Below are 23,153 nucleotides of genomic sequence, written 5' to 3' on the forward strand. Positions count from 1 at the left end.
AATCGTGAAGTTTGTATTCGGTTTCTGCCGAGCACTAGCGCCATCCGGTAAAGTAGTGGAAGCACGAACTAAAAGAGTCGAGGAGCTTGTCTGTCACTTGTTGCATCGCCGTCGGCCTGACGTTCGCTCCGGGCCCGGCGTGCTCTTACCGGTGTACCATCGTGATTTTTTATTTTCTACGTTTCATTCCCTTTTTCTACGGTATCTCAATTACGATAAATCATTGAATTTTTTTTTCGATAACGGTACATATTATTAGTCGTAAGAACTTTTTTCAAAGAAAAGTTGTCAGTGTCGCGTGTTTTTTTTTTTTCATCAGTGGATCCTTGGATGTTCAACGAAATTTCCTGCCAAAGTTCCTACTAAAAAAGTATAATCTGTTTATACATCATGGTGAGTAAAATAATATAAGATTGATATAAGATAAAAAACAATAAATTTATTAATTTGATTCGATAATCAAAAATTTACGAAAATTTTTACGATAACTCGATCTATATTGGCGCGTAACTTTAAATCTATTGAATTTTGAATCTCGCAAACTATCATTATTTCACAATTCGAGTAGTCGATAATTACTTCGATTGAAAAATTTATTTAGCTACTGTTTGTCGATATCTATACACGCGCTCACGCAGGTATTTAGACATAAAAGAATGTTTGAGAATACGGCAAGCTGTTCGTATTCATGACGAATCTCGCTGCTTCTTTCGAGAGAAGGGAACACAATGGCTGCATAGAATAAGTGCGATCGTGCGTGCACGCTCGATCGAAAGGAGCCCTGCCTCTTTCCCTTGATCGCTATTTATCGCGATCCATTATCGCTGGTTCTCCTATCGTTCGAAGGAATTTGCGACCATGCTTGTTTCATGGAAAGATATTTCGTTCGTTTAAATTTTCTCAACCTATAAGAGAACAGTGTTTCGTTGAACTTCGTGAATACTTGACCCGTGCCTATATCGCTTGTTCCGCGTTGCTCTCTGCCAGGTCGTTCCTTTGTTTCCTGGTCTGATACCTCTGTACTTCGTATACGATGGACGCTGTACTACGTCCATTTCTCCGTTCTTTCTCTCCTTCTCCCTTACCTATTCATCTCTTTCTCTCTTCCTCCATCTCCCACTCTTCCTCACGCTGTTGCTGCTTCGTCTCATTCTCGCAAGCTATTCGAATACGAGCCTTCTCTAGAAACCAGTTTCCAGCTGTCAGCATCCAGTTTCTCGTATATATACGCTCGGTGCATAGGTGTATAGGTGTATTATATACATACATATGCAAGATATATGCAATAATTTTTCGTTTCTCGTGCACACGTTGCAGCAATCTCGCTGACCCACGGCAACCTCCAGCCACCGACTACTTATTCGCCATTCGTTTCGTGGACTCTCGTTTCTCTCTCGAAATATTTTTTTCGATCTTTTTTTTTTTTTTTTTTTTTTTTTTTCCCCTCGATTCAAGGGAAAGAGAAACGATCGAAGGACGATTGGTCGCGTTTGTCCCTGGCGCGTTAATCGTTCAATATGAAATAAAGCAGGATGAGAGGCGGTTCTCTCTCTCGAAGAAAAGAGCTCGCCTCGACCGAAATAATTTTCTCCCCTAACGAAACTCGAAGGGCGCGCGTCTGAACCGAAAATAGGCGGATGAGACGAGGCAAACTTTGTTTTACGTTCTCGAATTCATTCATGGAAGGGAGACGGATAAACGGCGTGCAGGAAGGGGGCCGAAAAAGAAGAAGAGAGAGAAAAATAGGGAGGGAGAACTGATTCAAGTATCGAGGCTTAAATCCGTCGTAGTCATCGTCGTCGTTCTCGTTTCGTATCGCGCCACGTTATAACGTGTCTTCGACCGTTGTGTTTATATTCGAGACTCCTGGCTTCCCTTTGCTACAAGAGGCAGCTACGTTTTCGCTTCCTGAGATCAAGAGGTTAGGTATGGTCGGTCTGTTGCACAGAGCTTCGTGCTCTGAGAAAAATATATATGAAGTACGTGATCCAGGAGCAGATGGTCGTTGAAGATGTGGGATCAGGTCAAATCTCGTGGGACCGAAATTGTCCCAAAATTCTATGCCAGATTTTCCCTATTGTGGCACATTCTTCCTTGCAGGTATCGAAGGAAAAAATACCTGCGCATTTTTCTTCAACATTTTTCTTGGTATTGTGCGAAAATAGAAAAAAAGGTGAGTTTTTTCTTGAAAGGAATTTGTTCTATTATTTTTAATTGATCTAAAAATATGTATTAAAAAAAATGTATTGGTTGTTACATTTCTCTAATCTCTTTTTTTCTTTCAAGAAAAATAAAAAAATTTAATTTTGTTAATTTCACATTGTGATTTACTCTATTCCAATTAATAAATCACTTGCTATTTAAAAATTAATTTATATAATAAAAAGTAAAGGGATATATATAAATTATTTGTTATTATATATATCATTTTATTTATCTTTAATGCATGAAAATTAAATGATTTAAAAAAGCAAAGTTAATCTTCATATGAAGATTAATCTTCCCTCTTTTTTGCAACTTTTACATGAAATATTTTTTTCAAGCTTTAAGAGATTCACTTTGTGTAGTAACAAAAAAAAAAAAAAAATTATAAAAACCATATATAACGCAGAAAAATGTACTTTCTTAAATAATATTTATAGAAAGTTAAATTATTGCATCTCTTTGGATACAATTTTGTATAGGTGTAATTTTGTGGTGTAATAATATAGTGACTTGCATCTAGTGTGAAGAATAATGGATGTCTAAACACATGTGTTTAACGCTTACATTAGAAGACTAGACGCACATGGTTACACATGGCTTGATGCTACAGAAAATCCCACCTTGAACAAACACATATTCTTCTTGCCCTTGTGCTTTCTCTGCATTGGATTTAGCACTTTAATGAATTTTAAAAATTTGTTGTCGTAAGCTTAATTATTCAAACTCGAAGCCAAGAGATTCGATATCATTTCCAAGTATCGAGAAGAAGGAAGTCTCGTAGGTAGAATGCACGAACGTCTCAGAAGTATGTGTGTACGCGCATTATGCAGTGCGCAACATTTCCTCGCGTAATTGCACGGTTTAAGCCTATAAATATTAACGAAGTATCGAAGAAACGATGTCCGTCTCGGACGAGCTCAGAACCGTTAATTAAGAGTCAAGAACGTTTTCTCGCTTTCGATAAAGTGGAAAGAAACGTTTGGATTGACGAAGAAAGTACAAAGAAAAAAAAAAAAAAAAGAAAATGATCGCTTTGCGATAATCAATAGTCAAAATTTTTGATTTTAATTATTCAATTTTTGATTTGATTATATTTTGTAAAAAAAGTAGTTCTTAAATTTTAAATATTATATTTTATATTACAGAAGAAAGTATCTGGACTTATATAAGGATTAAACTTATATAAGGATAAATTTTTAAATGGTTAAAATGTAACGTGTTAGGTTAGGTTAAGTTAAATTAAATTTAACACAATTTTAATGTTAAGATTAAAATTAATTCTTATCAAAAAATTAGAATCATAATTAGGTTATATACTTTCTTATCATATTGAAGTTTTCGAACAGAAGAATTGCATTTTACTTTTCGAAGAATTGAATGAAGATAAGAAAGTTTTGCCGTTTCTTATCGATAATAAGCGGCAGGCGTGACTACAATTACGATTACTTTCTATTACTATTTGCTGATCTCGATTTCTCGAAAACGTGATCGAAACGATAAAGTGACACGTCGATTTACGCGTTCGTTGCACAAGCAATCGTTTATCTTGCAGTTAAATCGCGATATGGTTTCCCTCCGTTTTGCTTGTTGAACAAATTGTATTTCGGCCTAGCGGTACAGCGAATGGTTGGACAAGGCAAAAATCGGCGAACAAAATGTTCGAAACGAGATAGACGGCTTTTGACCGTATCGATTGTAAGCTTTGTACGATCCAAGAGCGTACACTCGAGACGATGGCACGGTATATCCGTGTCGAGGTCGGGAGAGAACTTGTTTTATTCGCGAAAGGTGATTATGTCAAGAGAATTCGAGACGATCGTAATAAAAAAGGGAATGCTGCCATGGAAAGCGATCAAGGACTCGATGCACCTTCCTTTTTCGCTTGCATATTATCAAGGGCGGTGGTTATCATCGTGGATATCGATAATTTTCGATAACAAATCTTGTTAAACGTTAAAGTCAACGAGTAGTATGTAAGTGCGAAAAAAAGTACGTGCGGTTCCGAAAAGTGCCGAGCGCTGCCGAATGGTGACGATGTATTCGGAAAGCTAGGTTTCTAACGCCATTTGACACTTTACGCGATAATAATTGTAAGAAGCAATGAGTTACTGTATTTAACTTAGAATTAATTCAAATACAGTTATATATATTTTAATCATAAAAATGTCAATAATCAGATTAAAACAATCTTATAAAATAATTTCTCATCCCGATAATTGAATACCAATTATATCATCATAAGATATAACCTGTTAAATTCATAAAGGATAATTATAAATTATACTCGATGCAAATATCGAAATGCGTTGAGAATCACTGAGAAGCGGACCACTGATACGGCGATGTGTCATAAGTAAATATACGCGTATATACCTGTTAACTCGTTATCGGTATTACCATGGTCCGCGTTGGACAGAAGCCCGAGCGATCAGTTTGCCGGAGAACGAAACGAAGCGTGTCGGTCGTCGCGCGAGTCTCCTCGCATTCGCGATTACTTCGAATCCATTCTCTGTTCGTTATTCCTGACCCGTCTCTTGCTCTTTCTTTCGCCTTCTAACCCCCACCTTCTGTTTCACTCGCTCTACGTGTATTACGCGAACGAGCCGCAGTCAGTCGGCACAGAGGCATCGTTGACGCCGCGCCGCCTCGTCCCTCCTCTTCCCTCTTCTTCCCACTCTTTTCTTTCCCTTCCCGATTCCTTTTCGCTCTTCTCTCGATTAATTCTTCCCTCCCTCCATTGCTCGTGTTCTTCCTCGCGATGTACCGAGGCGACGGTACTCGTTGGCTTTCGAGTTACGTTCCGCGTTTCTTCTCCTTTTTTTCGTTCCTTCTCGTCGGAGAGTCGCGTTAACATTCGCTTTCACGGCGAGACACACTCGATCGACGAGGATACTCGTTGACGAATCGATAGTGTAGGGATAGTGTCAGTGTTCAGTGGTTGTGGATTTTTTTTTTTTTTTTTTCTTTAACGAGAAAGCTTCGTTCACGGTGAAATTACGAAGATCAATGCCAAAAGGAAAGGGATAGACGTACAAAACCAACTTCTTTGGTAAAAGTATGTTTTTAATAATTAATCTTCGAGAGTGTGTGCGTCACAATGGAAAGTATAAGAGGCTTTTGAACTGCGATATATGGGATTGACCACTTGTGGTCACGTGGTGCTCTTACCTCGTGGTTCGGATAAATTTTCGAAACGACCGCGTTCTTGGCTGTGTTCACCGACGACTATAATAAAACGTGTTTTTATTCAATTCGTTCGCGCGTTTTTAAATTGGAAGAATCGAATACGCCGAGCTTTTAAAGTTTTTTTCTAATTGTCGAGTCCGCAAAGCATTTTCATCATTCTTAGAGCGATCGTTCCGGAAGTTTCAACTCGCCTCATCGATGCGAGGCACGGCCGAGGGTACTCGATATTTATCGCGAATGCTCCTCGTAATAGCGAACCGATAATTGCACGAATGACTATCGTACTCGAGGCACGAACGCTTCGGTGCATTTACGCGTTTAATCTTTTTTAACTTTCGTGAAAAAATTTTTTTTTGAAATACTCGTAATTTTTTCTTTAAGAAACTTATTATACTTAAGTTTTCTAAATGTTTATTAAATTATTAAAAAATTAATTACAATTTTTTACATACCTAGTATATATTATTTAAAATTAAATATAATAGTCGATATAAAAAAAATATAATTTACATAACTTGTCATTATTTTAAAAATCTGATTTTCTGATAGATTCCTTGTTTCTATTATTAGACGCAGAAAAAAGAATTCAGCGTGTTGTTAAGCGTGAATAATTTACAATGGTCGTGTTTGGCGGGAATCACAAATTTAAACAATGTCAGCCAAAATTGGCGCGTTTCGTAACGCATACACGCGCATAATGTCCTCATCATCGTTTCTCATTTACGTAATCGTCCGAAACGGCGATTATACGGGCAGGATGGGTTTCACAGCTTCCAAGTAGTAAGATAGGGAATGCACGGCCGCCGTTATGCGTGCATCCTGCAAACCGACGGTCGGCAACCCGCAAAGGAGTTGTTCCTCCCTTCCGATACTATCTAACGACGATAATGGGATAACGAGAGTCACGATAATTAACCGAGAACAGTGGTACTCATTGAATCAATCAACTCTGTCCATTATTATTAACTCGACATGGGACATTTGCTTTATCGTCCTCTCTTTGTCTCTCATCTCTTTCTCTCTTTCTCCTACGTGCCTTTTCAAGTTTAATGTTGCGCTCTCATTTCTTATTTGTTCTTTTTTGGACTTTTGGGGATTACAGGTGAATTTAGTCACGGCCAGTAAACTATCCGTGTTAGGAAATTTATGACCCGTGGAAAATTACTCTGGTGTTTCTTCGGCAAGAGTTATCGCTCTCCTGTTAACATTTATGGCACACGGTTGGTGTTGCCTCTATTGCGAGTCTTAATTCATCTATTCCCGTGGTATCAGTTTTGTTTCAAAATTTTCAACGATAATATATCAGTGTTGAAATAACTAAAATAAAATAAAGTTTTTTATACATTTCCAAATTTTTCAGAATTTGTGATGATTCGGAATTATTATTATTATCTCATTTATTTACCTGTTTTATCCTGATTTTTTTAAAATTACGACTTACTTTTAATTATTTTTTAATTATACGTACTGAACTTTTGCACGTAAGTTTATAAAGTTTTACACGTTATTTTAAATAAAACCAGCGAGAATAATTCGTAATAGGTGGTCGCAATTTACTTTATGAATTTTTAGGTTAAGAAGTATATTACGTTAAAAATTTAAAACGCTTTTGTTTTCTTTCTGGTTATATTTAAAAAAAGAGAATAAATGAACTTAATAGTTATACGTACTTACTCGAAATTCTCCCATAATAATGAAACAAGTCTTTCATTTTCCAATTTTTGATTCTCACCGATCAACGATCATTTCTCCTCGTTTGTCTATCGGATTGTTCGAAATCGACCCGATTACATCAAGCTTCGATAAAAACATCGTTTACGTAATCGATGGCGACAGCACGTATTTTTATAATCGGATGCTTCGTAAGGCAATACCGTCATATTAATTTCAATAGAGAATATTGCGTTTCCTTGGTATATTGCATTCCAGATAACCTGACGCCATCTTTCTTCCACTGTTCTTCTATGCGCGATACTCACTTTCGGCAACTAGTCGTTAAAAAGACGCATCGTTGCGAGGTAAAAAGTCGTTGGACGCGTGACCTAGTTGTTCTTAGATTCGTAAAAACGTTTTCTTTGGGTTGAAACAGAGAGAAAAAGAGGAAGAGATCGCGAGCGAAAGGAAAGGTAACGGGATCGCGAAAAATGCGCTAAAAAATGACTAAAGCGTCCTGCTTCGAGCGCTTTGCGAGTTACTGAGAGAATCGGTTACAGTCGTTGATCTTCGCAATTTTTCGGTTCCGTCCGTAAACTGATGACTGCGCAGGCGCTTGACTCTCCAGTTTACAAGTGGTATAGGTCCAGAGATACAACTCTAATTTTTTAATAAAATTTTACAATATTAAAAAATTGAAGTTAATAGCTAAAAATATCAATTTTTTTTTTTTGAACGCTGATCATTAATCCTCACATTCGTTGACAGTTATCAAAGAGATCAATTGTAGGAAGAATATAATGTGAAATATTATTTGGTGCATTCGACTCGCATTTAATTGTAAGAATTCTAGTGAAGATTTCAAAAGTCTTGTTAATTAATCAACGATACTTTGAAGGCAGAAAGACGATCAACGGATTGATAATTAAATCAGTTTTTGAACTCTACGAGTAAATTAGATTCGTTAGAGTAACTTATAAAGTGATACATACTTAGTAATTACTTATCTAAACACCGATTGGTTGGTGGAGGTTATGTCAATATAGTTCCATGCAAGGTATGTCACATTTACTAGTTTTCTAAATTACACTTTTTATTAAATCTTCTTATCTTTCGTGTGAACTTTATCACGGAACAATATTCGAATAATAAAAATTGTTAAATAGATCAAGATTTCTTCGGCTCGAAGAAAATTGTTTTCCACGATCAGATCGAGAAAATACCTGACAGGATATAAATTTCGGCCCTGTCTGGTGAAATCTCGCAAAGTTCCAAGGGTTCGAGATGTCGTGGTCAGCGAGACGAGAAATTGGAGAGGCGAGTGACGCGATTTAACGGCATTCTTTCGCGGTAGGAACGAGGCACGAGTCACGTAATATAGTAGTCGGGGATAAATGGACGGGCAAGATCGGTTTCTCGTAATCAAGGTAACGCGATACCATTTGCCAACCGATATTATCCTGGCGCCTGCATAGCGTCTCGTCTACAAACTCGCCTATAGTCTTGGATCCTTTCGCTTTGCTCTCGTTTGCATTGCGGCTCGTTACCTCGAACGCGTTCTCTTTCGATCGAAAAGAGAATCTATCTCTTTCTATCATTTACCATTAAAATTTACTATTTCAGTTAGTATTTAATTTCTACACGTTAACAGGTTAAACGCGATATCGAGTAGAAGATGCCCCTAAGAGAATTGTAACAAAATTCACTTCTGAATATTTATATATATATATATATACATATATCAGTAAGAAAATAATTGAAAGAATTTTCTTAAGAAGGGGGGAGGGGGAGGGGGCAAGTATTTGTAAATGAATTTTAACAATCGAAAGACGCAAGAATCGGTTCGATTTTGAATTTCAGGCGGTGATAAGCGGCGTTACGCGGGGGAAGGAGAATGGAGGCGGAGGAGGGGGTTGGCGATGATAATAAGAACCGGTCGAAAACAGAGGCGGCAAATGGCAATAGCAGGGAGCAACAACTGCGGATTCTCTCGGTCGACAAGGTTACGGTGGAGAAGATCGTGTTGGAATCGTCGAGCGGCTCGCGGGAGGTGCTGTTGACGAAAAACGAGAGTTCAAAGAAACTTTCGATAAAATCGGAGCTCGAAAAGCCGGTTCTCAGGCGTGGCTCCAAAGACAGGCGCAACGAGGACAAGTATCGCGCTTCCCTCCCCGACGATATTACCTCGTTCGATCCCTGCTCCCAGTCGAGAGAGGGGGCGAAAAAGTCGCGAAAGGAGGGGGAGAGGATCAAACCGATCAAATTGACCAAGAGCCCGTCCATAGGCAGCTTGACGATCGCCATTCCTCTGGAAAAAGGAACAAAGCGGAGGGAAAAGGCGACGACGGGTGTTAAGACAGCCGACGAGGATAAAGAGAATAAATCTGGCGAGGTGGAAGAAGGGGCTGGAGGCGAGATCGAGAAGATCAACGCGAAAAATCTGTTGGAGAGGAGTCAGACTAACATCGAGGTGCTGCAGCAGAACCTGAACACCAAGATCGGCGCGAACACGGCGCGCAGGTACAAGAAAAAGTTGCTCGAGTCTCGGGAGAATCCGAAGTCGGCCCTCGTCGCGGCCTCGTCGAAGTTGGCGTTCGACGAGGAGTTTCTTCAGAAGCACAATCTCGACAAGAGATTGAAGATCGAGGAATACGATTTGCGGGGATCGGCGGGGATCGACGAGGAGGAGGCGAAGGGGAGGCCGAGCTACAGAAGCGAGAAAGTGTTGGAGGTGGAGAAAAGGTGGTCAGGGGAGTTTCTGAGGAATCAATTGGACCGCCATTCCTCCGAATCGTCCAAGTCCTCCTACGTGGGTGAATACGGAAGCGTCTCCTCCGGGGAGAGCATCGGCGACGAATACGATCCTGCAACGTCCCTTTTCGGCGAGGAGAAGGGAAAATTCGAGGGTGGACGGCCGATCAATTTGAGAACCTCCGAGAAAACCCTCGCCGCCAGCACGCTGAGCACCCTCGACTCCGACTCGTGCCTCGAGGACAGGATCAAGTCGCTCGAGGAGGACATCGAGGAGGCGAAGGAGAACGACGATGGAGGAAACGACAGAGGTCAGCTAGCGCACGACTCGGCCGTCGATCTTTGGCAACGATCCGCGCATCACCTCCTCCTCCTCCCTTCGACCAACGATTCCTCGAGTCGAGAGGGATCGAGGATCGAGGAGGTCGATAATAAAAATCCCTTCGATTCGTCGGAAGCTGCGAGTGGCGGGAGAGTGGACGGGTACGCGAGCCTCGTAAAAAGGTTCGCCATGGAGGCGGGTTCGTCGAAGAAGGAGGAGAAGCAGAGGAAGAAGCTCGGGTTCCGCCGCCTTTTGCCCGGCTTCTTCTCGCCCAAGGACTCGCGGAAGGATTACAAGAAGAAGGAGTCGAAGGAGAGGAAGAGGCCCGACGAGAGACACTTCGCCCGCTACCAGCAGAACGGCAACTACACGCGTTCCCCCGACACGATGAATCTGAACGAGGACATAAAGAGGAACGTGAAGCTGGACAACAGCCTGAACGGGTCCATAATCGAGGAGAGGTTGGACGAGATCAAGCGGGAGTTGTTCCCGGACCAAGGCCCTATAACGAGCACCCCCGACCACCTGGCGCGCGACCACGAGGAGGAGGATCGCGAGGGCCTTTTGCGCGATCGAGGCGGCCAGCCCCGTTCCTACACCACCGACTCGAGCCTCAGCTCGATCGCCCCCGACGAGAGGTGGAACGGCCAGCTCGGCATATCACCGGACATAAGGAAATTCGAGCAGAGGCAGAGGCGGGAGGAGTTTGGGCAGAGGTACGGGCAGCTGGAGCGGAAGCACAGTTTGCAGGAGGCGAGCAGGCATCAGCCCAACATTTTCCAGAGGAATCACGGACCCTCGGGCAGGATCTCGGCTCCGCCGGCCGAGAGATACCTGGTCCGGCCGAGGGCGATCCACCCGATCGACCGCCCCCTGCCGGCGATACCTCGCTCCAGGACCAGCTACGAGAACTATTTGGAGGGCGAAAGGAGGGGTAGCGAGAAGCCGGGGGGGAGCGAGGCGTATCCGGACGAGAGGGTGTTGTACGAGAACGAGTCGGGTTTGATCCTGAAATCGGTCTCTGCCCAGGTGAAGATCACCCGGCAACCGATAGTCAATCAAAATCACCGTGCCCCGTTGGTGGGCAGGTCGCCCAAGTACCTTTCCTCGGGCTCGAGCCAGAAGTCGGGCGATTACGGCGGCGAATCGAGCTGCACCCCCAACTCGAGCCAGAAGAGCGAGTTCTCGCCCACCAGCTCGAAGAGCGGCGAGTACTACCTCCACTCGCCCCGCAACAGCGGATCGCCGAACGAGCGGCCCGACTACGACGAGGAAGAAGAAGAGCCTCGAAGAGAGGAGGAGGTTATCTACGAGAACGAGAAGTCACCGGAGGCCGGAGGATTGGTGGACGAGCGTATCTACGACGAGACACCCGCCTCGATCCTCGAGGATCGAGACAAGAGGGTCCCCTCGTCGTCCCCGCGCAGGAGTCGTTCCAGGGAGGAGAACGGGGAGGGGCCCTCCTCGCCGACCGGGAAACCGATCTCCCCGTTCGGGTCGCGGCAACGGTTGCCGAGAAGAGCGCAGCCCAACGAGCAGATTCTGATAGCGTCCCCGAAGAGGGACGCCCCGTACGAGACCCGAATACCGAGGCCGTGCAACGAGTCGAGGCGAGGCTGCGTCGAGTCGCCCGTTCACATGACGAGCACGCCTCGAAAACTCGCCAATTCGATCGAACCGGATTCGGCACGGAGCGACGCCTCGAAAGGATCCCCGCCGGGACAACAGGCTCGGTTGGAGGCGATACCGCGCCCCGAGCCTGTCTACGCGCATCGTGGCCATCGGAACCCGGAAATAGCATCTCCACCAAGCCTCGAGAAAAAGATGAAGGCGGGGAACAACGTGCAGAGATGCAAAGATGGGGAGGAGAGAGTGGCTTGGGTCCAGGCATCCTCGTCCTCGCCGCAGAGAACGAGCGGCGAGACGGTTGTTGACTCGCAGAAGATCGTTGACAGGTCGATCTCCAGCTACGAGGATCGTCGTCAGAATCCTGTGATCCCAGCCTCGCAGGTGGAAGCTCGGTCATCGAATCGAAATCCGGAGGAGCAACGGATCCCTCAGCAACAAGATCAGAGGCAGGGAGGTTCGGAGGATTCGCAGAGGATCTGCGAAGCGATGTGCGGGCAACGAACGATAGGGCCCCTATCACCCTCGAAACAAGAGACGCGACAGCATCTGGAGGCCTTCTACTGGCAGCAAAAGGCGCTCGAGGCGCACCGAAAGTCCCTCGCGTCCCCGGTGAGCGAGAACTCGAAACAGATGGGGCGAAAAATTGATTTACCGGAGGTGAGGGAGGCGGTGTATTGGCAACAGCTCAAGAAGCTGGACGAGGAGCAACAGAGGCGTATTTACGAGCAAAATCTAATCGAGGAGTCGTCGTACTGCAAGCCGAGGAGGGTATCTCAGGGTAGACAGGGATCTATCCGAGGCCTTCCGTTGTTGGCCGCCCACGGAAATCCATCCTCGTGGAGTGGCAATCTACGCAACTCGAAGGGGAATCCCGCCGGGAAACCGCCGCTGATGCAGAGTCAGAAAGGTCAGAACCAGCCGGTTCTCATCGTCCGGCCGCAACAGGCGATCCGTGATCGGCGGGACATGGTCCCCGCCGCCAAGCCCCTCGAGCCGGGGGCGGTGCACAGGTCGAAAAGCGCGTCGCCGCATCTCCACAGAGGGGAGGGGCAGCCGGTTCCGCGGAAACTCGAGGTCTCCTCGATCTACGAGGAGGAGGCGAGCAACGATGCCGATGGAAAAACCGCCCACCCGCCTCCCCCGATATTTAAAAGGGGTAGCTTGATCGGCGGTGAATCGGTGGAATACGGAAGTGGCAGCAGCGCGAAGAGAGTCAGCTTCTCGAATCAGTCGGGTGTCGGTGGCCAGGACTTGGCAAGTGGAAGTTGGCCAACGAAACACGGCACTGCCCCGGAACCGCCGACTCGAAGGCATCGAAGCGAGGACAGCGTGTCCGACACGGACTCGGTGTTTTCCTATCCGGATCGCCGCGATCCTTCCACGCATTGTGCGGATGGGACCGAGTACGATGCAGACAGGCCTCTTCCGCCTCTGCCCAAGGATGCCATCTCGGTAAACGCTGTGAGATTTGGAAGAAGCGTTGCGTACGGAGATACGCGTTGCAACGTCGGAACGGATCCTCGACGTGCCATCAGCCCGCAGCGAGCGCTTCGACAGAAGGGTGAGACACTTTTTCTATTTTTTTCCTTTTCAGAGAGTACAATTCGATTTGTCGCGAGATTATTTGAATTTTGATCCGTGTAATTCTTAGAACATAGTGGAGGCACAGTTGAGGATCATAGTTACGCACGAGCCATCTTCCTTGTTTCTTCCTCTCGAACAGGCCGCGACAGGTCGTGACATCATTTACGACGCCGTAAATTATTTCACCGATCATCAATTCCTTTGCATCTCTTTATGGCAATTTCGTGCCAAATCAACTGCGTTTCAGTCGGGTCGTGATTTTATTCGGACAAGGTGCAAAGCGCGTGGCGCGGCGTATGACCGTGCATTTCAATGAGCCTCTTAAGGCAGACCGAGAGCCAACATCGTGTAAAGGCACGTTCTCGTCCACGACAAGCAAATCTCACTCACATATGTTTTAAGCCCCTATCGACATTGTTTTACTGTCCGCCATGTTTCAATATGCGAGTTTTCTCTTTCTTCCTAAACGAAATTTCGAAATCCGGTTGTATCCGGATTTGACCGCTTAGTCTAGCTACCCCCACCACTTCTTCACTCGAGGCAAATTTCGAATTTTGTAATCTGCATCAACGATGATTTAAGACGGAAGCACAATTTTGTTAGGGTTCGAAATAAATTGCTTTCAGTTTTTAGTTTGCTTCGTTTAATATTCTGTAAAATTTTCATTGGAAAAAATTTATTTACATTAATGTTAAAAACGGATAATTATTCCCTATCTTGCTTTATCTCTTTTCTCTCGCTCTTGTTATTTCTCATTCTCGTTCACGGATGCGCGAATATTTTAATCTTTCTCGACCGTAAAATATTCGCAAATTTATCGTGCAATTTTTAATCTTTTTTATATTATATAAACACACGTAAACTAATAATACGAACAAATATATCGTTTTATATTTGATCTGACGAAAGAGTGTATATAAATTGTATTTAAATTGATTTATAAAAAAGAATAATGCATAACCTTTTTTTCAACTACCACACAAATATATGACAATCGTTTACAGCTGCGACTGTGCAACGGTTTTTCCATTACGCGCTTGTCACAGAAAGAATCACGATCTTTTAATTTCCTATAGCCTGTCGATCATTACGAAGCTTGAATCGTAGCTCGCAATTAACGAGAAAGCACATTTGTCTCGCAATTTACACGACGCGTCAATTCGATCGACAAAATCGCGTTTGTTCTCGTGATTGGAACGTCTTTTGTGGATTATCTGTTTTCCATAATTCTTTTCCCCGTTTTTCTGATTCGCGAATTTCTTTCGCGGAATTCGATAAGAGGAAATATTTCGCGGAAATACAAGAACCCTTTGAAACGTTTTCCACAATACCGAATTTATTCATAAGTGGATTTGGCACTCTTGGAAATCGTAGGTTATCACGAAACTTTGCACGAGAATTTTCGTTCGACGGTGTTGGAAACTTCGAGATACATTCTCATCTTTTCTCCCCGATAAGGGAGGACTCATTGAGCAGAGCGCCCAATCTAAGCGATCCGTATTTGAGATCAGAGTCTCGAAGGAAAAGTAAGGGCAACCGAATTGTTTGTCGAGTTTTCGATTAGTCGATACGCCGTTCAATATGTATGCAAATTAGCGAGCCAGGATGCAAATTCGAAATGGCCGATATTCGGAAGTTAGAATCATAGCGACGCCATGCTGAATCGTGTCGCGATGAGAGGCGACGAACCGAGAATATGGAACATATCTTGTTATATGAATCATGATATGTCTACGGTATTATTCGCTCAAAGAATCGTCAAATAATATGATATATTGCTCCAAAGAAATTATTTGAAAAACAGGACAGTCTAATTAATTCTAAATATAATAAGAATATAGATGTGTCGAAAATTTGAACGCGACACGATATTTGTTTTTAGTAACACGCTTCTTGTGTTTACACAACAAAACATCGCATGGCTATAAGCGTGGAAACGCTTCCTATCTCGCTCGAATTCTCTGTTTCTCTGTTTCTTTGACGCGCGCATAAGAGCGAACGGTGTCAAATTACATTAGTCAATTCTTGGAAATCCTTTTCGGTTATTCGGCCACTATTCGGCACAATTCGGTATAGGTCGGAACCGATCGTGGCCTTCTACGCGAACATTACCGTATTCCCCTTGCCTCTCAACCGTCCAATAGGACTTCTTTTCAGTAATGCGTGGTACTTTCTCGAACGTAGACGCGTTCCAATTCCGATCGACTCGTTTCCATCGAACGATAACGACGCGTTATTTTTTCGTGCGATGTTCAAAAATCGAATCGAATCGAAGACGTCCTGTCGGTTAAAAGAAGGTTAGTCTACGATTGGTCATTGTCCTGAGAAGTTTTATAGTTAAACTCGCGGGATCAGAAAACGGATCCCCGCGTGTTCGCGAATTCGCAGGAGGTTGGGAGAAACGGTGGGAGGTCGACAGAGGTCGCGAAACGGTCGAATGTTTTCTATCCGGTGAGTAGTAACGTTTGGGAGGATGCGGTGACGAGGTGGGCGTTCGGGATCGATCCCCGACTCCATTCCCGTGACGTCACGGAGCGGGAAGATAGGATGGGGAAGAGAGGGAAGGGAAACGAAGGAAGGAGAGACAAAGCGAGAGGTTTCGCGATAGGGCGGAGCGGGGACAACGTTGGTTAAAAGAGAGGGGTATCGAGGGATGGGTGGAGGGTGCAAGAGGGTGTAATGCCGGGACTCGGGCAGATCCCGGCGACGACGTTCGGCGCGTTTTCGATGGTGGTGCCGCTGCTGTTGGTGCTACCGGCGTTGACGCACCTTGTGAAACGACGCGTAGGATAGCGATCGTCGCGATAGTGGTGGAAGTGGTGGTGGTGGTGGTGGTGGTGGTGGTAGTGGTAGTGTTGGCGGTGGTAGTGGCGGCGGTGCAACGTCGCCGGTATCGATAGTAGTGGTTGTATCTTATTTCCCACGTTCGGCAGCATTTTCGAAGCTCGAAAATCTCTTTTCGAGGGGTTACGATCGATCGCGACCTTCGAAGACGCGTGTTCGCGAAAGGAGGAGAGGCGCGCGACGATACTAGTCGTGATCGTTGGAGGACAAAGTGCAAAAGAATCAACGAATTCGAGGATTCTCGAGGGTGGCGGTGTCGAGCCGGTTACCCGTGACACGACGCTTTAGTCGGTGCTAGTTTCCGTTCGGTTGTTTCGGTACGTCTTTTCCAAATTTACCAAGAAATTTACTTCGCTGATAACCGTCATTCGATCGATTTTGAATGGACCGTTCATATATTTGGATTTCAAGCAAATCTCATTATTGTTGGAACGTTCTGTGTGACATCGAAACCGAAGAAATTGGATTAGTTATTCCAATTAACCGGGTCGTTCAGAATTACGCATAGTTAAGTCGTTGACGCGTGTGGATACGTATGTATATATACATACACATATATACATATATACATATATATATATATATATATAGCTGTAGTGCTCGGTCACGACCTTCACCGTGTAATCAACTTGGAAGCGAAAGGTCGATTCCGATACACATATCAAGGGGATGCTGTAAAATTCATCTAGAAAATAATCTTTTTAAAATATTTTAAATATACTTTACTATTCATTTACGTGTGAAGAAAAAAGTTCTGAAAGTTGATAGTACTTCGATTGTGTTTCCTTTGTCAGAAGAAAGGGTCGATAGATCGAGGCTCTCGAAATGCAGCACCATATTGCTTAAAATACGAAGTGAAGCTATCGATTTCGAACACCAACGGAATCATGAGCAGAATACATTTGATAATATTCCTCGTTTTTTTTCTCCTAATTATCTTCTTTTCTTTGCTTCTTTTCTCCTTTTTCTTTCGCGTGATTCTATAATCTTCGACTGTATTTTGCCAAAGTTCGCGTTTCATCGGATAAACGGGATAAATACACCTCATCTTCGAGAGCTCATAATATCGACAATTGTTAAGTAAATCATTAAGAAGAAAATCAGTCTCAAGTGATGAAAAGTGTTTGCGCATAATCTCCATCGTCACTCGAAACGAATTAATCCTCGATTCGAGTTTTCTTTGAATTTGAACACGTGGTAGTTGCTTTTCATCTCATCTTTCGCGTCTAATTCCATTCATCGAATATCTCGAATGAGACGCAGGGAAACGCTATTCGCAGAGCCGGCGTTCCTTTGACCCAGTGATCCGATTCGTCTGTAGCGCGCTCGAGTACACCCACCCTCCATGAACGTTGAAACTCACCGTGGCCAAAAGATGGCGACGTCACGGTTATTGTGGCGCTACAACGACTATCACGATAATTTCCGCCGGCATTGCTATCTTCTGGTTTCATAATTCTCGTACAATTCGAACAAACTTGATTCCGAATTCTTTCTCGCAAACTCCTCCTTTTTATCGCTCTTCGCAGAGTTTGCGTAGAATCTTCTCCACGGAAGAATTGTGATCGAACATTAAGGGAGTACTAACCTCAAAGCCGATTTTCCGATCGAAGATCATCGAGAAGCGATCATCGATTCGAAGATTCGAATCGAAAACTCGAATCGAAGTAAACGAAGACGATACTCGTTGCCATCTGTGATGCGCGAACCGAGGAAACGACGAGATCGCGCAGAAACGTGGAAAACGTTTTACGATCGCGCGAATCGATCGATAGCAATGGCGCGATCGAGCTCGAGCCGCGTTTCGTGAATGCGCGCGCATGCGCGCGCGTAGCCCTTTGAATGACGCGGTCCGATTTACCTTCGAGACGCTGAAGCGTTTGCGAAACATGTTGATGCGTTGGAAGAGCAAGGACAAGAGCTCTAGCAAGAGCTCCTCCGCCGGTCCCAGTCTTGGCAAGAAGAAGCGTAAATTCGGCAGAGAAGGTAAGAATGTGCTCTATCAATTTTTAATTGGATTTCTCCACTCTTCGTTGTTTCACTCTTTATCCATAATGCACGTATTTCTTTTTCTCTTTCTTCCATTTATATCTCCGAACGATTTCCCTCGTGATTTTATTATTTGTTGAAACGTTCGAATTAGTTGCGAGAACAGGAATTAAAGCTCTCCCGCGAGAACAGGATCGATTTTCGATAATCGATTCAGCAAAACAGATGCGACAAATATCGCATAGTCGTCTATTTTGTTTTTTTCGACGAGATACGAACGATTTCTCTAGGTTAACGACGGTTGACGAACAATTAGAAATTCTCGATCGCTATTTCGATTTCTTCCGTGTAATCGTATCCTGGTTCATGTTGTGGCAGCTCGTTGCAGCTTGTTGCTTATTATAAGTCACGCAAACTAAGCATGGTATCGCGTGTATGAAAACTTTGTGATTATTTTCGTTTCCGTTAAATTGTTTTAAGACGATATTACGATATATCACATTAATGCACTAATATATACTTTTCATCGCGTGCAATTCTTTCCGTTCAATTCGTACAATTTAAAAAAGAATCAGATTCAAAAGAATATTACCATAAACAAATAAATATCATCACGTACAATTACAAACAAAAGCAATCGAGAGAAATCCTTCCCGATCAAAGTTCAACCGACAATCAAGCGCGATCTTTAAAACGACCTTTAAAACACCGGAACCATTGAACTTGTCGAAAGTGCAACGAAACGTTCCCTCGATTCCAATCCTTCTATTTCCAATCGATCCCAATGATTCAAAACTTACTCGTTCAAAGTGTAAGATGATCCTCCCCACCCTTATTCAACCCCCCTCAAAAGAGAAAGAAGACCACAAAGACTCGGTCTCTAGAAGAAAGACGACGGTCCTCGCTTCGAAACGCGAAATCACGATACCTGTAGACGAGGCCACCAAACACGCACAGCCTCTCACCTGTCGCGTTGATCTCGCGGGGCACGGTGAGCATCTCGGGGAGAGCAGGTTGACAGGCGGAGGAGCTGGCTACACCCCTGTGACCGTTCGTTCCCCGACGCTTGCGCGCAGGTTGCACAGGTCCCCCCCTGTTCCTCCTTCTTTGCACCTCGAACCCCCCTACAACCCGTTCGTTCTCCTTTCCTCCCCCCCCACACACAGCTCCCCTCCCCTCCCCTCTCTGCCCAGCCTCTTCTTTCTCTTCCACCGCATTCCTCGCAGTCTTCTTCTTCTTCTTCTTCTTCTCCTCTGTTCTGCCCTTCTATCCCGGGTGTGTACACACCCCGCGCGCGTGCTTCCGCCTCCATCGGCGGCACCAGTTACGATATACCACCACACCAGTACTATCAGCGGCACCTCCGCCAGCAGCAGCAGCGGCGGCGGCGGTGGCGGCGGCCGCTGCCTCCAATCTGTCGTCCCACCCTCGGCGGCGCTCTGCCTCCTGCCGAGAACAGTTACGTCGCATCGTTCCCTCGCGTAAGATCGCCGTTATCGCCGGCCCCACGGCCGATCTGTCTCAATCGTTCGCGTAAATAATAATAATAATAATAATACGAAGGAAATAATCGATCGACGAGTTCGAATCGAAGGCCGAGAACCGGCCGAGACTCGAATCGACGAGTGCGCTCGAAGGAAGGGGAGGAGAAGTGGGAGGAGAGGAGGACGGTTGGACGATGCCCGAGGCGCGAACCAGATACGCGTTTGAACGTGTCTCGCGTAGCGTCGTGCGTGGTTGTGGTGGTGGTCGCGATACGTGTAACCGTCGACACGGCGAGGATCCGGCGGAGCGCGAGGAGATCGAGGCGAGCGGGAGGAGGAAGTGCGAAGGAGAATCGGCGCCCGAACTGCTGCCCCCTTGAAACGACGAATGACCGTTGTTACGTCGCGGCAACACCTGTTTCACGGTTCCAACGTCGCGTAGTCGAGGGTCGCTAACGGAGATGCGTATATTCGTCTGGAGGCATTGCGTGTCGTTGGACGGTAAGGAAGCGACTCTCTCTCTCTCTCTCTCTCTCTGTAATTAAACGAATTCGATGCACGTTCTCACGTTTTGTATATCGATCGAAAGTACTTGGGATCGATCGATCAGATCTGTATGTTCGAGAGGTGAACGTATTTTGGATTGGTTGTGCACCGTTTTTCTGTTTTTGGGGATGCGAATATATTTGGGGAGCGAGGCTTGGATAATTTTAAATTTAGTGTCCGCCGGTGAGAGATAAAATGTAGAGAATTACTTCAAATATATTCGCATCTTAAGGATAACACTCTCGAAAGTATTTTTCGCAAGTGGATACGTTGCTTTCGAATAATGAAAATTACTCTCGAGAGCGTTACGATTGAACGCACCGTTATCATTCTCGATGATGCTGGAAGAAATTTTCGACACGTAATTATATTTTTACGTTTCATTTAGTTGTGCAAATCAGTTTCGATCGAGAAAGAAAGAAAAAGTGGTAATAAAAACTAGTCTGCCGCTCATTAAAAGCGTTAACAGAGGAATTCAATTTCGAAGAGTTCGATGGAGCCATTATTGCGCAAAACTGCCTCTTCCTCCTCCCTTCTTCTTCACCTGCGCCCTCCGCTTTACCAATCTCCGAGGCGTTTCCCGCCCCAGTTTCCCCTGTTTTCGTTCATTTTCCGTGTTCTGTCGCCGCGAAATCGGCGAGAACGATTCGATATTGGCTCGATCAGGATTTAGTGAAAGCCGATTTGCAAATACGATCCGCGTTTTCATACTTAAAAAAAAAAAAGAAAAAAAAAAGAGTAGCTCAAAATGGTCGAGGAAGTGCTTTGATCGTTTGTAATAAAATGGAAAATTATTCGTTTATTTATTCGTCCAGATTTTGTAAACTATAAATTGTAAAATTGACAGGTTTTAATCGTTGCATATTGTTGCGTAATCATCCTCGACAGGTCTTAAGTTTTCCCTCGGAAGATGGTGAAAAGATTATTCCTTTTGAAGTGTCTTAAATGAAAAAATTTAATAATCTGAACTAATCATAAACATCGAGTGATATATTGACTCTTGGCGATTCCAACATTAACACGATAAATCTCGTGTTGTAAATGAAAAAAAAAACATGATAGTAATCTTTTAAAGATTATCTCGAAGCATGTTCGTCACTTTACCCTCGAATTTCACGTTATCCATTCAACTTCTTGATTAATATTTCATTCGACTCGTTAATTAGGTCAAAACCGAATAATTGATCCGAATAAACTCGTCGTCTAATTCCTGTTACTTAATTAGCGTTATCATTGTCGGAAGAGAGGATCGAAAATGACTATGGTATTATTATTACTCCCACTTGATTGGAGGAAAACAGTAGTTTGAAACACGTTTCGAAAAAAAAAAAAAAAATCGATCAATCCGTTTTTCAAATCAACGATCTTCCGATCGTCCGTTTCAGTTGACCCGGTTATATCGCTTCCTTTAATCTCCACCATCGACACGAGCGACGTCGAGAATAAAGGAGGGGGGGAAATTTCGTTTCCTTTTTCTTACTTTATTTTTACGTGTCGGGTAAACGTACGTGTACGCCACCCACCGATTCCCTCGTCGAGGGCGAGTGGCGATTACTTTACGACAACGAGGGATGCACTTTGCGTTCACTAGGTAAACGGCCATTTGTAGTATAGGAGGTTGCGCCTGCATCCTGCTGACCCACTTATCGCGCGCGAACTTGGACGCGGCAGGATCGAAACGCGGCTCGCCCTCGTCGAACGACCCAACCAGTTCTTCTTCCTCCCTCCACTCGATGGCCCGTCCAGTGAAATAATTCAAAAGTTGGAAAATTTCGATAATACTCGGTGTCGATTCCAATCGCTGGACTTTTTTATTCAAAATGCGCGAGTTAAATTTTAAATGTCGATTAATTGAATTCCGAATAAGTATTTCCGAATAGCAGATGTAATTATAAAATATTCCGTTTCGTCTTGCGATGCAAAATCTTGATTCTCTTTCCAATCTGACTTTTAATTAAACTTTCTTCACAGTTCTGATCGATTGTAATTTCTTTCTTTGAATATCTCTCCACGATCAAGGCACTATTTCATTTCGTCTTGTGACGCGTGTATAAAATGATGTATGACGTAAAAATTCAAATTGATTACAATTTCTTCCTTCGGATATCTCGTTCACGCCTGAACGAACAAGGCGCTATTCCATTTCGTCTTATGAAAATGATTCATAAAATGTAAAAATTCTAATCGAAGAAGTATTATTTAATTCCATCAAAATATTATATATATTCTTCTTCTCTTTCTTCGGGTGTCTCTTTACGCGTAACGATTGATCATGATAACGCAGGTGCGCCGTGACCCAGTTTCCCCGGATGCATTTCGATCTCAATCTTGCAAGGATCGTTCTCGCGACAGGGTAACGTTTTACGATCCGCGTTCGTCGTCGAATACTCCTGGTTTACGCTGTGACCTAATTACCACGAACGACGAAGTCCTTTGTCGTTTTCGAAGAATGAACCGCGCGTTCGAGGTTTCTCTCGAACAGCGTTATCGATCAGCCGTTTCGACGACAACCGCACACTGGGAACGCGTTAAAGCGAAAAAATTGCACGGACAATTTTTCTTTTTAATTCTATTTTATCATTTCTCTCTCCTTCCTTTTTTTTCTTTCTCTCTCTCTCTCTCTCTCTCTCTCTCTCATTCCGTTTCAGAGGTTTTCGCTTCGTTAAAACGAATATACAAAGCTTTCGACGTTGTCCTCCAAGCGGAATAACGAGAGAGAGATATCTTAAAATTAACCCGACCTGTCGGTGTATCGCGGTGACCCAATTGCGGCGAACCGAACGAATTTCGATCTTGCCGTATAAATTGCGTTTGCTCCGGACCTACGCATATGGACCTGCACAAACTATATACCTCGAAGCCCTTTTGCCGCGTGGAACCGGATTCGATTAGTCGATCGATTACGACGATCGTGTTGCTTTGGTCACCCTCGAGTTCGCCATAATAGAACGAGAAATAAG

General features: G+C 44.1%; 1 protein-coding gene and 1 long non-coding RNA gene across 28 annotated transcripts in view; one reads left to right on the plus strand and one right to left on the minus strand.

Annotated features, from left to right (window-relative positions):
* The first annotated feature begins 92 nt into the window (after positions 1–92).
* Positions 93–23,153, plus strand: part of LOC100869303 (uncharacterized) — a 95,656-nt gene continuing 72,595 nt past the window's right edge. For 25 of the 27 annotated variants that reach the window (XR_015291552.1, XR_015291554.1, XR_015291553.1 and 22 more), the window contains exons 1-2: positions 96–393; positions 8,905–13,307. Coding sequence is in view for 24 of the 27 variants with exons in the window: in XM_086906071.1 (XP_086762197.1) it covers positions 8,939–13,307 (4,369 nt within the window). In the remaining 3 variants the exon portion in view is untranslated. Of the gene's footprint in view, positions 394–4,640; positions 5,261–8,904; positions 13,308–23,153 lie in introns of those variants that run through there. The other 2 variants (XM_086906049.1, XM_086906050.1) reach the window with 2 other exon arrangements.
* Positions 5,786–7,588, minus strand: LOC147657919 (uncharacterized). The gene is made up of 2 exons (XR_015291615.1): positions 7,066–7,588; positions 5,786–6,708 (listed from the first exon to the last, which is right to left on the minus strand). It is a non-coding gene; the product is annotated as an uncharacterized LOC147657919 (long non-coding RNA).

The sequence above is a fragment of the Apis florea genome, unplaced genomic scaffold (genome assembly GCF_048593485.1).
Source record: "Apis florea isolate Af1SG1 unplaced genomic scaffold, ASM4859348v1 contig_2492_pilon, whole genome shotgun sequence".
NCBI lineage: Eukaryota > Metazoa > Arthropoda > Insecta > Hymenoptera > Apidae > Apis > Apis florea.